Raw genomic sequence first — 14,323 nt, forward strand, 5'->3', positions numbered from 1 at the left:
ATCTGCATTGTGAGCAGAGCCCTGAGCAGCTCCCTGCTGGGTTTCTTCAAGGTGGTTTGTTGCTGTACTACTGCAGGTACACGATTTGGATGGGGATAACGTAGATTTTCCGTGTCGTTTTTCTAATTTTACTTAGCCAGCTTCTCCCTAAGCCTTGGAGACAGGACTTGCTGCTTCTCATGCGTCTGTTCCTTGCACACAAGATGGATTGGCCTGGGCCAGGGCAGCGCTCCAGCACGGCGCAGTGCCAGGTGCTGTGTGAAGGACAAAGAGCAGAGCAGTGTGTTTCTGGGCCTGGGATGCACAGACAGCTCAGCCTTGGTGCTGCATTTCGGTGTCACGCTGCTCCCAGTGCAGGGATCCAACCTTCCCTTCCTGCCCGGCAGCTCCTGTAGATTTCCAGCCTGGGAGCTGCGTCCCAGTGGGTCTCCAAAGCACTGCTGGGCAACACTGAGGTCTCTTGTGGAGGCAGCCCATAAACCTTTCCGGTGTTTGTGCCTGCAAAGCACGCCCCTAGCTCACACTGCAACACACTGTAGTAACTTTCTATGCAATTAATCCACCTACGTCCTGCCGGGTCTCCCTTGGTTCCTTTGACAGTTCATCACAGGGCGCAGAAACCTGTCAGTTTTGATTCCTGTAGCTCATTTTTCAGGTTATGTTTTCTTCCAGTAATCTCCAATGTGAGCAAAGCAGTCAGACATGGGTGCCCTGCGTGGGGATGCAGTCCTGACCACAGGCTTGAGCCTCACCTGCTGCCTCTGGCTGTACCAGGATGCTCTGAGCTCCAGGAGCTGTTTTCTGGAGGATGTTGGAGGAGATGGCAAAGCAAAGTGTGGGCAGGGGGAGGGGGCAGACAGATGGCTGTCAGGACACACAGGAGCCCTTTTCTCCTCTCAAGGGCACAGCCTTCCAGCCTCCCAGACAGGTAACTCTTGTTTGTGCACCCTCAGCAGGTGAGTGCCCTGGCTGTGGGCCTGTTGGTGTCCCAGCTGGGAAGGCACGAGTGTGTTTTGCACATCGAGAGCTGAGGCTCTTTGCTGTGCACTGGGGTTTATCAGCCCTGGTTACATCTGATCAAATAACGCCTGTGCAGCTGTTGAGGCTGAGAGGTTTTCCCCTCCCAACTGCAAGTGCTCGGCGTTAGGTTTGGTGGGTGGTGCTTCACTTTGGGTTTTTTTGTTGTTGTAGCTGTTGTTTTTGACCCTGACACTTCCTTTCCTTTGTGAGGCAGTCGGAGCTTTTGTTTGGAGTCATTCTGGGTGAGGGCTGTTTGAAATAGACTCCCAGGTGGGATTGGTTCTGATGTAAATAAGCATCGGTGTGTTCTGTGGCAGGGCTTTCTGTGCCATTGCTGAAGGTCTGAGTTAATTAGATGATTAGTCTTCTTTTCTGGTCAAGTATCTATTCTGCAAATAAAAAAGAGCGATTGAAAGGTAGGTGCTGAAATGCTGTTGCTGGAATCGGTCTGTGGCACAGAGCAGGAGGGCTTCTTATTTAATTAAAATCGGGAACATACTGTACTGTACTCTCCAAGGGTCAAGGAACAAAAGGGACGTGCACATAATAAGTAGCATACTATCCTTCTGAGCCCCTTCAGCTGTGCCCAGGGGAGCTGTGTTTAAAGGAACAACGTTTGTCATCCTTCCCTTCTTCTTTATTTCTCTCTCTGTTCCACAGTGTGGGTTATTGAAGCTGAAAGCATCCTGTGACATTTCGTGTTCTCTCACCTGGCTCTGAAGCCATCTCCAGTACAGCGTGAGATGCCAGAAGGCCCCTGTGTGCCCCCTGGGCCGGGGGGCTGTGCTGCTGCAGGGCTGGGGGAATCACCTTGAGCTGCAGAGTGTTGACACGGTCCTCTCTGAGCTGTTGGGGCTCACTGCGTTCCTGAAAGCTGCCATCAGCCTAACGAGCTCTGTGTCTGTCTCCACAGGACGTGGCACTGCTGGAGTACCAGCACCATTCCAGGGACTACGCTTCGCACCTCCCACCCGGGTCTATCATGCAGCCGCAGCGGAGGAGGCCGTCCCTGCTGTCTGAGTTCCAGCCGGGCAATGAAAGGTACCTTGGGCTGCTCCCGGGGCTGGGGGGAACCCAACTATGGCTGCAGGTGTTTGCACAGCACTGGGGTGTGCAGTGGGGCTCTGCTCAACGTGCATCGTGTGATGTTGGGTATCGCTACCAACAGTACCGTAGTTCATGCGAGCAACACCTTCTGGTTTCTTCTCTTGTGCTGTCACGCATTTCATAGACATGCTAAAAAAGCAATCACTGTGCATGCCCCATCTATGAAGCTGCACTGCTGGTTTAGGCGTGTGGCTGCCCGTGCTGATGGGAGGAGTGCAGATAGCTCACTGCCACTATTCTCCCCCACTTCCTCTGGGGTTGCTCTTCGCCCCCCCAGCTCTCGCTGTTATCGTTTCTCTTTCTGAGCTCCTCTCACAACTTTCCCCGAGGTGCTGCTCTCCCCCCCATTGCCCTTGTGGTGTCACCAATGATGACTTCAGTTGCCTCTCTCCTGATGCCGCAGTGTTTGGGTGCCGCTGGGTTGGGCGCTGTGGGGCTGCAGCTGCGTGAACCACAGGAGCTGCTCTGTTGTCAAGGCCGTCGCTGTGGCTCTGTTTCATCACAAAATGCTGCTCTCTCACAGTTTCTCTTCTGCATTTGATGCTGTAGTGGTTCTGCAAAAAAAAAATAAAGCAAAAAAAAAAAAATTGCCTGGAAGTGAAATAACCTTGCAGCAGTAGATGTATGCAAAGTGGGGATTTTTTTGATGCTTGTTCCTTAGGCTAAGAATACAAGTAGTGCAGAGTCACTGAGCTGCTGCTTGTGGCCAGCCAGAAATGAGTCTGCTTCTCTAAAACTGTAATTGTTACGGGAGAGGAGAAAAAGGGCTCAGGGTGGTGGTTGCTGAAGGGCACAGAGCAACTGGAGCACTGGGTATTTGGCTGGAAACACAGCCAGAGCTCTGGGTCTGGTTGGGTGGATTCAGGTTGGAGCGTAGCAGAAAAAAAAGAAGCTCTGTAGTAACATGGATGGGCTCTGCTGGTTGTACCCAGCACAAATCTCTGCACTTAGTTTCGAGCTGACAGTCAAGTGGATGTGGGTAAATGAGTCGAACTCCGGGACTCAAACTAAGTGGAGTTGAGGTTGGGGAGGTGCTCATCCCTTTGGCAAAGCCAGCTCCTGTTTCTCTGTATCTTTAAGTGCTCCTTGTTAAAAGCTCTCCCACAGACTTTGCTTTTCTGTCATTGTGGCGTGGGGACCTTCCCCAAACCAGAGCCTGCTGTGCTGTAAATGGGCCCTTTGGGTGTGTGGTTGCTCACTTGAGTGCTCCAAGGCCCTGCAGCTCCCCAGAGTGGGTTGGGTTGGATGTTGGCATTCACCCCCAAACCCAGTGCTGATTCTGGCCTAGGAAGCGCAGTGGAAGCTGCTGAGTCCCCTTGGCAGGCTGATGCCAGGAGCATCTGTAAGCACTTTGGCTGTGTTCCTGTGCTGGGGTTGCTGGGTTTGAGCTGAGGCAGCTGGCTCTCAGCATGAGGGCAGGAGGAGGGAGCAGTGGCAAACAAATAATGTCTGCAGAGCAGGCACGGGGGATGGATGCAGAAGGGATGGATGCAGAGGGGCACAGGATGCATTGTCTGCTAGCAGGAGTCTCATCCAACCCAGCCCTGCAGTCCCTGCCTGGCACCAGCTGGTGGGCATCAGGTTATGGATTTCATGACTGCTTTTCTGCCTCCCTGCTAACTTTGAAGTAAGTGTGAAATGGGGGAACTCTTCCAACCTGCTGGAAGGAATGGGGCTGAGGTGGTCCCAGGTTTGGGTGAATCCTGAATGGATCGGCTTTGAGCAGTGGATGATCAGAACTCCATCTGTAGCAATTCTGGCTTGAGAGAAGGAAGGAAAACTCGAAGCATTCTGAACATGTTGCTATAGGGAAAGTTGGCCCATCGTTTCCCTGCAGGGCTGTGCTGCTTCCTTTGATGGCTTTTTGGTAGCAGGCTTTTTCTTGGAAGGACCCATGGACTTCCCCTCAGCTTGTTCAGCCGGTGCTGCCAGCAGGACTGCGGGAGCAAGGAGCAGCGCTTCAGGGTCTGCTATTGGTACACACTGTACCGGCAGCGCCTGCAGGGAATGTGCTGGCAGGGTGACAAGGAGTTGGGTTTTTCTCTTCTCTGTGTATCTTGATCCGTAAAGGAAATGAGAAGAACTGAGGTGAGCACTAAATGGCAGGTGCCAGCGGGTGAGGGAGCTGACAGATCCAAGAACCAGGCTGCTCTGGAGCAAAATTCCTTAATAACGCAGGAATGTTGGGGTGGATGATGGCTTCACCAGCAGATGTGGTTGTAAATAAGCGATGTGCATATTAACACAGATATTCTGCCTTTATCCAGAATGAGATGAGTCACTGTTTTCATAGGAGATTGCTTTCGCAGCTCATGAGCCCGTGCCCTTTATTCCAAGCCGTTCTGCTCAGCAGCCGTAAGCACTTCACAGAGTTTCCCAGCGTTCCTCTAAGTGTGATATTTTGGATACGCTGAGCAGCTGCCGTGTCTCCGCAGCCATCCGAGATACCGTGTGCAGTACAGCATGAGAGCAGGTCTAATTACTGCGCTCGTTGGACCTGATTAATCCTCTGGCTGTGGAGCAAGGGGAGCTGTGTGAGCCCGGAGAGGGGCTGCTGAAATAATGGGCACTTCTCAGCCCTCATCTGTGCCGGGCCAAATGGCACCAACTGTTCCAGAGCGAGCTGTGCGACCAATTGCCTCTTATTTATGGTCTTTAATTAAAGTTTCACTCCTTAAAGGTGACCCTTTTCTCAGCGGTGAGGCTGAAATCCCCTGCAACTGCAGAGCTTCGTGTCTTTTCCCACTCGATACAGCAATCCAGGAGGTGGATTGTTTCTTTTTGTCCTCCTTAAATGAATGTGGGAAAATGTGTGCTGCAGGAGGGCAGTTCTGCTGTGTGGGCACACAGGCCATAGCCAGCCTGCTCCTGAGCACCCAGTGCTGTGTGGATGAGCGAGGAGCTGTGGAGGCAGCAGGTGGAACAGGTCAGTGTGCCCTGAGTGGCACCTGGGCTCTGTGCTGCTGTCGATGGAGGGATAACAGTGAATGGAGCAACTTTCCCACGCCTGATCCTGGACTGGAGTTATTTGTAGGAGGGCAGGTGATCTCATGATGCATGCAGCAGCATGGGCTGTCCCTGGGGATGTTGAGCCAGGGAGCTGGCCAGGCAATGCCAGCAGGATTCTGCAGCGAGGCTCTGGGTTTGGGGAGCAGGGTATGTGTGCACCAGGAGCTTGGGAGATGCTGGGACCTGCTGGCACAGCCCTGCTGCTGCTGGAGGGTGAGGGCACCCAGCTGCTCCACTCAGACAGATGGGTTGCTCACTCCCTCTCCAACAGTGTGATGAAGGAATGTATGAGCTGGCCCAGCCTGTGTTTTTCTAGCTGTCCGGTGGCAGTTTGGCTCCCACAAACCCTTTGGATTCTCTCTCTAACAGATCTCAGTTTGCTCAGTCTTCTGCTCTGGATAACATTGGCCATAAAGAGATTGCTGAAACCTCTTGCAAATCTTAACATTGACTATAAATAATTCACATCAGCACTGGTGATTTTCTGTGGTACTCACTCATTTTCTTGTCTGTCTATAACTGTGAGGCCTGAAGACATATACATATGTATATATATATATTATTTTTGGAGACCATTTCCCACCAAAGCATCTCAGCCAGAGGAAATAAACAGCTGCACCAAGGCTCTCGCTTACCTTGCTTCTCATTCCAGCAGCCAGCATGAGCCAGCTCCATACCTGCCTGTGTTTGTCCCCGTGGAATGGGGAGCAGTATTTGTGGGTGGGAGCAAAGCTCCAAGCATCTCCTTGCTGGGAAGGTGCCCTCCTTGCTTGAGGACAGGAGTGCTCCTCAGTTGGGCTGGGGGCTGGGAAGCTTCTCTTTGACCTCAGGAGGAGTTTGTACTTGCCCATTTCCCTGTGATTTCACTTGTGCAGAGTTAGGAAGATAAAGGTAAGATCCATTTAGATCTAATCGAGGCTGCTGCTACAAACTCCCTGAGGGCAGTTTGGGGTGTCTGGTTGGAGCCTCTCTCCCAGGAGATGGATGCTCTCAGCTTCCCTTGTACCCAGCTTCCAACCAGCCCTTTTTAACCCATTTTGTGCTCAGGTGGTTCTGGTTTGGGTACGATGCAGCAGGCGATGTTGTATCAGATCTCAGTGCTCAGCAAGTGCAGGAGCTCCCAGTCACGTGTGCCATGAGTTTGCTGGGGAAAGGGCTGTGGTGTGTGAGTAATGCAGCTGGCAGCATGCAATTAATGGTGTAGCTCAGCAGTGAACCAGAGGTCCAATCTGGGGTCATCCCAGTCTTCTGGCCTCAAACCTACCCCAAACGGAACTGCTGTGATTGTGACAGGGGGGATCCCATGTCAATTAGTAACACCTTTACCCTTCAGCAAAATAGGAATCTCTGGATTAAAGCAGCCAGATGGGAACCGCTTAGAAAGTGCAGCCAAACCCCATGCTCAGTGTAACGGGATTGTTTTCAGGCAGGGCTCTTGTTAGGCTGATAGCAGTGTCGTGGCCATATAAAAGGCTGTTGTGAGGAGCTGGGTGCAGGTGTGGGTGCACAGGGGGTGGAGGTGTGAAGGCTGTGAGCAGAGCGCTGCTGTTGGTGCTGGGCACAGTCATCCCGGGAGCGGCTGGAAATTCCAGGGCACGGAGTCAATGGCAGTTCCAGTGGATGTGGAAATGGAAATAGAAATAGAATAACGCCCTGTAACATCGCAGCTGCTTCCCCCCAGCGTGGCCCCTGCCTCTGTGTAAGTATCAGCCTCAGCAAAGCTGTGTGCTGCTCTTACATTGCAGACGGTGCTCACAACCGCAGCGCTCTGCGGCAATTAGCAGCTTCTGGGTAACGCAGCCTTGAGGAAAAAAAAAGCAAAGGGGGAAGAAGTGAGAATAAACACATCAGATTTGTAATTGCGGTGCTATGGCAAAGCCACGGGCGTTGGAATATTTTAACACCTGCCCAGCTCAACAGTTGTTTGTGATCTAGGTGTTTTGTGGCTGGGTTTGCAGCAGAGCCGGGATGTCGGTGTGCAGCTGTGGGCTGGCTGTGCAGGATGGGCTGGGACAGGCTGCTGGGACATGCATGCGGTGCCTGGGCTGCTGTATGTGGCTCAGTGTGAAGTGTGTGCAGGTGAGCTGTGCTTTGGGGTCAAAGCAAAGGGCTGTCCTGCTCTGAACAGCTCACTGCCTGTGTGTGCTGTGGGTCTGGTGCTGAGGTTTCAATCAAAAGTGTGAAAATACAGAAGGAAAAAAAAGAAGGGAGGATGAAAGGGGATGAAGGAGAAGCTGTGGGTTGCTTGCACGGAGCTGGGCTTGGGTCACGCTGCGGGGAAGGTGATTTCCACCCAGCACCTCCCTCCCCTGGATGCTGTCCAGGGCTGTTAGAGCCTTGGAAGTGCTCCCACTGCCTTCAGAGGGCTCCGGGCCCATCCCTTCCTGCCCTGCTCCCAGAAGCTGAGTTAGCAAGGTGAGATTGGCCATCAGCAGCCCCGGGTTGGAGGGGCACACCGCACAGCCCCCTGCCCTTGGTGCTTACTAATGGTATCTCCATAATGTGTTTGCTTTCCCCCATCCCTGTGGGCAGCTTCCAGCCCTGCTCCCTTTGTTGCTGCTGGGGGTGTGCTGGCACCGTGCTGCGTGGCTTAGGAGAACTCAGTCTTCCTTAAAGGAGAAAGGGGGGGAAAAAAGGCTTGTTTTCTCCAAGTTTTGAACCTCTTGTGTTTTGTTGTAATTTTTAAGAGACACATCTGCCTGAAGTGTTAAAAACACCTTTGGAGCTGCTGCAACAAAGCTGATCTTTGGGCATAGTAAAAGATTGAGTGTGTTTTTGTAGGAGCCCTTTACAATTCCCGGAGGAGAATCCTGCTAGGAAAAATAGAGCTGCAAAGTTTTATACTTGCTTAAAAAAAATGAAACCAAGGCCAATTTCCAGGTATTACCAACTGCTATGTAGGTAACAGGTGAAGAGATCTCAGGCTGATGTGTGGGAGAGGCAGGGAGCTGTGGGTCTGTGCAGGCTGAGATGTGTGAGCTGGAGCTGTGTTTTCTCCCTTGCTCCATCCTTGGGAGCAGCACAGGGAGCCCTGTGTCTTGTCTCAAAGCAAGGGGAGCAGAGCCAACTCATTGTCTAAAATCTCCTTTCTTTGTCCGTAGATCTCAGGAGCTGCACCTGAGGACCGAGGCTCATTCCTATCTCTCTGACCTGACCAAGCCATCAGATTTGGAGTTCATCGAAACGAAGCGGCCGCGTCTGGACCTGCTGCAGGACCCGCTGCTGCGGCACTCGCCCCTCCTGAGCCAGGGCCAGCAGGCGGGCAGCGAGGAGCTGCCCAAGGTGAGGGCTGCAGATGGGTCCCTTTGGTTTGTGCAGAGCTGCCTGTGGGGCTCTGTGCCCCCCACTGTGTCACACAGCGCATGGTGCTGTTGGGTGGCATGCGCTGAGATGGGGCAACTTCTAAAGAGACAGAAAAGGATGTAGAGTTGTCTCCTAAACTGTTCTAGTCGTGGACTGGTATTTATGGGCTTATATTTACTGGCTGTTTGCAGTACAAGAGCGTTTGGGAAGTTCCTGTGTGCTGGGCTGGGGTTGGTCGTGTCTGGCTTTTGTGGATACTGTGCCTTAATTTGATTTTTACTTGACCTTTCTCATTTATCACATCTCCTTATTTAATATCGGTATTTGAAGGGCTGGAATTGGCTGCTGTTGGTTCCTTAATATAATCTTCCCTAGGAAAGCCTCCCTTAGTCTCCTGGATCAGAGCAGATTGTTCACTTGCAATTACGTCCTCTGCTGCGTGATAAATATTACAAAGAACAACCCCTTGCTCATGTGCCTGTTCAAATTGAGCTGTGTGCTCTACTGGGATGGATAGTGTTTGACTTTAGCATGGGCTTGGGTCTGTTCCTGGTGGAGCTCACGTGAGATCCTGCTGACTGTCCTTGGGGAGAGGAGCATTTAATGTGAAATACGGCAAATAGGGCAGTTTGGGTGGCTGGGGTTCCAGGAGAGTCCTGTCCACAGCTGGAGGTTGCGAGTGCTGCCAGGAGCAGCAGGGACCCTGCAGTGTGGGGGCTGTGGACACAGCAATGATCCCTGTGGGTGCTGGCCCAGGTGGCTGTGGGGAAAAGAAACTTAGCCACGAAACCTAAGATGTTCTGTCTCCAAAGACGTGAGGAAACCAGGACAGCTTTTCTGTCTGCACATTGTTTCCATCAGCAGTTCTGTTCTGCTTCCTGCTGGAAAACCACGCGTTGTCTCAGCTATTTGTTTCTAACAGGCAAAGCCACTCTTGAGGCATTAGTCGCTGAGTTAAAGGGCTGCATTTGCTTCTTGGTCTGTGACACGTTTCCAAGAATTACATGCGTTTTATGGGGCTTAAAACATTTGTTAATGAAGGAGAGAGAGAGGAAGCTGAGATACATGCCATTCAGCAGGACAAGATTATGCTTTTAGTGGAGCCATTTGTAATTTCACAGTCTGGAAAGAGAGAAAAATGGCTGGGGAGCACCTGAAAGGGCCGGGTCGGCTGCTCAGAGCTGCAGGGCTGGCTGCAGGCAGGGCTGGCTGAAGTACTGCGTGTGCTGCTCATCCTGGTGGCTTTTAGATTGTGGCTAGTCCTGGTAACAGGCTGTGGAGCTTTTCCCATTAACGCACCCAGAAAAGGAGTGGATCTTGTATGGCTTTTATCCATCTTTCTCAAATAGGGGATGAGCTGGGGCCCCTCTGCCCCATTCTGGATCACAGCAGCAGCGTGGCTGCTGGTGCTGCATGCTGTATGTGGCCACCCAGCACCTGCTGCAGAGCTGGACCTTGGTCCTGTCACTCCCCTTCCCTTCCAGCTCTTCTTATTCCCTTTGTGCTTCCACTTGTTCTTCCCACTTCTGAGGCCGCTTTTCCACCACATACGTGGCTTGCTGCTCTCCCTATAGGATGTGAGTCAGTCGTGATCTGCATTTAGTCCCCTTGCAGGGGCTGGCTGCTGCAGTTGCAGCCCGTTGCTCCAGCAGGATCCTGCTGCAGGAGCCCCATAACCCTGCTCAGGAAACCTGAAGCTCCCTGCCATCTGCCCCAGCAGGCTGCTGGCCACCGGTAAGTCTCTTCCCCTTTCTGTGTCTCAGATTTCCCTGTTGCTAACAGGGACAATGCCACTTCCCTCTTTTGTAAAGGAGTGAACAGCTTTGGATGGAAAAGGGCTATTAAAAAAGCAACGCGTTGTGAGTGCTCGGACTCCGCTTTGCATTGTTGAAGGGTTTTAATTTCTTCCCTCTCTACGTGAATGTTTTTGTTGTGCTACGAACAAAAAGCTGGGATCTGAAAGGAGAAGGTGGGACTGTGGGGAAAGGCAGCGCTAAGGCCAGGAAATCTAAGCTGCAAAGCAGAAATTAGGGCAAAGGGCACTGTGCTTTGATGCACGTTAATGCAGCTTTAAAAGCCATTAATTGAAAAAGGATGAATTAACACGTTTAAAATGCATTTTTAATGATGCATTGAAGCCAGCACCACGCATGCCAAATTTCACACCAGCTGCCTGTTCCAGAGCCTGACGTACACCGAACTCCTGGAGAACAGGCAGGGTGGTGGGAGGGCTCCTGAGCAGCCTGGAAGCACCACAAGGAGCTGGAGGAGACTTGGGGAGCCCCATCCCTGCTCCCTGTTGGCAAGGGGTGGCCTGGGGATGGGGCATCACCAGCTGGGATCCCATTTGTGAGCAAGGGAAGCACCCCAGTCCCAGTGCAGAGCTGGTAAATCACCAGCCTGCTCTCTCGGCTCCGTGGTTTTCTGCGTGGCTTTGTTATGGGAACATTGATCTGTTGCTGGGATTAACCTCTCAGAGTTTCCAGTGGGCTGGTCTCACAGTTATTAATGAAACTGGCTGGAACTCGTGTTGACCTTGGCAGAGGCCCCAGTTGGCTACGAGGGAACTGGCAAACGCATAATCTCTAATTGAGTAATCCAGCGCAGGGGGAAGGGAGCGAGGGGGTGGAAGCGAGCAGTGCTTTGAACTTGGAGAGCCGCAGCGCTCCGGCAGGATGCGTGGGAGCAGCTCCCAAACCTGCTGAGAGCAGCCAGGGGCAGCACGGGGCCCCCTCCAATGGACCAGCAATGGGTTCCATTGCCTCCCTATGCTTATGGCTGTGTACCGAGTGACTGGGTGACAAAGTGATGCTGTGAGCCCCAGGCATGCGTCCCCTGCTGTGTGCTGCCAGGGCTGATGGCTGGAGCAGCAAAGGGTCCCACTGCAACGCGTTCAGTTTTTCCCCCCCTCGCCCCTAACTGCGCTGTTGTTCACGCTGTCAACTGACATAAATCCAACTGCAGGAATGATCCCATGGGATGGGGGAGGACTCTGCGTTAGGACAGCAGTGATTCAAGGCTATTTCTGGGAAGATGAGGGAGATGTTGGCATTCTGTTATCCCAAACATATTTAAATGCTGAAATATTTGCATTGTTCCTGCTGTCACACTGCAAACATTTCTGGCTGGGTTCCTTTCTGCCCTGCTTCCCCCTCACTCCATCTGTCCGTCTTCCACCAGGGCAGCATGTGGCAGCCCCTGCTCGCTGTGCTGCCTCGTGCACAGCATGGTGCTGCTCTGCTTTGCGGGGCAGGGTGCTGCAAGGCAGGGTAATGCAAGGCAGGGAGCTGTGACCCTGTGCCTGACAGTGTTTGATTTTCCAGTTCTGATGGCTGAAGAACCTCAGCCAGCTCTGTGCTTGCAGCAGGGCAGTGCTGCACGGCTCCACGGCGGTTATCCTGTTCTGTCTTTGAAGTGTTGGTACATCTGTTAGAGAGTAAAATGCTTTTGAAGCCTGTTCTTTCTTGAACAGCGAGGATTGCTTCCTGGAAAGGAGACGCAGGGCTTCTGTGCTGCCCAGCTCTGATTTGGGATCCAGGGAGCTGGTTGCTGTTAGACCTGAAGCATTGCTGCAGGATGGGCTGTGTGGAGCTTCTGTGTGCTCTGCCCAGCGTGTGCAGGCAGCAAAGTGATGGGAGGTTACTGCCAGCACTGCAGCTATTGCAGAACAGCCTGGGCTCCTTCCATCTCCCTCACTGGGGATCCAGCGTGGGCTGAGGGGTTCAGAAGGCACCCTGGGCAGCATCCATGAGTGTACAGCATCTGTGCTGCTGTACTTTTCCATCGTTATGAAATGCTGTAAATCCACAGCAATGACTCACGCACCAGAAGCCGCGAGTTGTGACACCGATCAGCTGAGTGCTGTGTGTGAGGAGGAGGGCACGCTCATCCTCGCGCCGTGCGGGCACTGCACTGTGTTGTCAACAGGGCTGGGGGTGTGGGAGTGACTCTGGTGGGGCTGGGTTTGGCGGAGGAGCTGCTGCTCTTGGCTGCGGTGTGGGAGCTGTCATAGCACTGAACGTGGCAGCAGACATCGCTGGAGCTTGGGGAGTTTTACCTCCTTGCATAGTGCCTCATCTCCCAGCAGCGCCCTCAGCATCAGTGGGTGTCAGGGGGCCCTGTTGCAATCACGCTGTGAAAACCTCTTCTCTTTTTGGCCCCAAACCCGCTGTTTAAATGCAACATTTCTTTGGCTGTGTTTGAGGCAGAGCACATCAGAGGTTTCTGGCTCGCTGCGTGACAAAGCTGCAGCTCTGTGCTGATGGACACTTGCGTGCGGCAGGAATGCTGGCTGTGCACTGAGGGGTTGTTCTAGGACAAGCTGACAGGCCCTTGGCTTGTTCTGCCGCTCTCAAAAAATGTAATTCTAATTCTTGGCACCTTCCTCCTAGAGGATAAAGAGTGGGAATGCAGCGGAGCCTGTTCTCTCTGCCCTTGGAAGTGTGCTGTTACCCACAGCGAGCTGGTGTGGGGCTGGACACTGTGCTCCATCCTCCTTCAGGATATGGTGAGGGTATGGCAGAAATTTGCCCAGGAAACAACCCAGAGCACCTCCTGTGTTGTATTGGTACCTTCTTCAGTGCAGCCCCACTTCTGTGTGCTTGTGTCCTGGTGAGGGCTGCCAGCTGCTCTCCAGGCAGCACCAGGTCTGTGCTTCCTGGGGTGGCATTCCCAGGGCAGCCCCAGGAAGAGCCCATGCAGAGCAGCCGCCCCACAGGGTTACGGAGCAGGGCGAGCACAGGCTTTGATTTCAGCCTGTTTTTCAGGTCTGCGCTGTTTTATCTCCTGCCAGCCATCCGGGTGTGACGTGGGGCACACAGCCCCCAGCAGCAGGGCCAGCACAAGTGTGTGCAGGGCTCTGAGCCTTCCTGACACCAAAAGCTACGGAAGAATATGCAGGTCTGTGTACATAAATATATCATGTATTCTGCTAATGGCTTTCAGTCTATTTGGAGGGGGGTATGTAGATTATACATTCATAAATGTTTCATGCGTATATGCTTTCCACAGTTTAATTGAAAAACCTGCATTTTTATGTATATAATATATGCATACGCACACGCACGTCGCCTTACACTTGTAAGCTGTGTTTTCAAAGGCTTCTTATAGCTGTGCTATCAGTGATCCAGGCAAAGAAAGGCTCACAGTCTCGAGCAAAGCTAAATATTGATTTGAGCTGATCTGGGCGCACTTGGAGACATCACTGGTGTGCATGAATACAGCATAATCTCTGATTGGAGTGGGGAAATTTCATCATAAAGCCCCAAAAGGGAGGTTTGTTATTGCTTTCTTCCAAATGCCTGAATTTTATTAGCTTCAGTCATTCTTGGCAGGGCGGTGGAATGGGATTTTATAGTTAGCAAAGGAAAAGTAAACACAGTAATCATTTCATAGGTCTGTGCCTGCCAAACCAAGATGGAAATTCCAGCCTTGGTGGGAAGCTGGTGCTTTGCTAACAGATAATAACAAATTCACTGTGGGCTCGTTCTTGCTATGGGAGCTGAGATATTGTTTTTTTCTTTAACATCCTGGCCTGGTGGGGCAGAGGTGCTTCGTGCTGTTCTGCAGGAAGGGCCCAGGCAGGGGCTTGCAGTTTGGGCAGCAGCTGCAGCTGGAAGTGGTTCTGCTCCCACGTCCTGCAGGATGGTTCGGTCCTGCATTTGCTTTTCCTCTGATCACGGCCCTCTCATACTTAAGACCTGATGGTTGTTAAACCCCGACACCATCTCTACCTGCAGAAAATAAGGCCAGAAGTTTCTTTGACAGGCAGTGAGTGGCCGTGATGGATGGGGCAGCTGCTGGGGACACACATTGCAGGCTGGCAGTGCTGCAGCTCCAAACACAGCACTGGGGGCACACGAAGGGATGCTCAGAGCTCCATTAA

At 52.5% G+C, this 14,323-nt stretch overlaps 1 protein-coding gene across 36 annotated transcripts in view; it reads left to right on the forward strand.

The window, feature by feature from the left end:
• The window catches only part of NCOR2 (nuclear receptor corepressor 2), a 153,000-nt gene that overhangs the window by 49,359 nt on the left and 89,318 nt on the right, over positions 1-14,323 (forward strand). For 32 of the 36 annotated variants that reach the window (XM_085555566.1, XM_085555580.1, XM_085555561.1 and 29 more), the window contains exons 3-4: positions 1,934-2,061; positions 8,238-8,418. In XM_085555566.1, coding sequence (XP_085411692.1) covers positions 1,934-2,061; positions 8,238-8,418 — 309 coding nt within the window. Of the gene's footprint in view, positions 1-1,933; positions 2,062-8,237; positions 8,419-9,940; positions 10,174-14,323 lie in introns of those variants that run through there. The other 4 variants (XM_085555587.1, XM_085555588.1, XM_085555589.1 and 1 more) reach the window with 1 other exon arrangement.

This window comes from Coturnix japonica, chromosome 9 (assembly GCF_054131305.1).
Source record: "Coturnix japonica strain WE chromosome 9, WE-NBRP24, whole genome shotgun sequence".
In the NCBI taxonomy this organism is placed as follows: domain Eukaryota; kingdom Metazoa; phylum Chordata; class Aves; order Galliformes; family Phasianidae; genus Coturnix; species Coturnix japonica.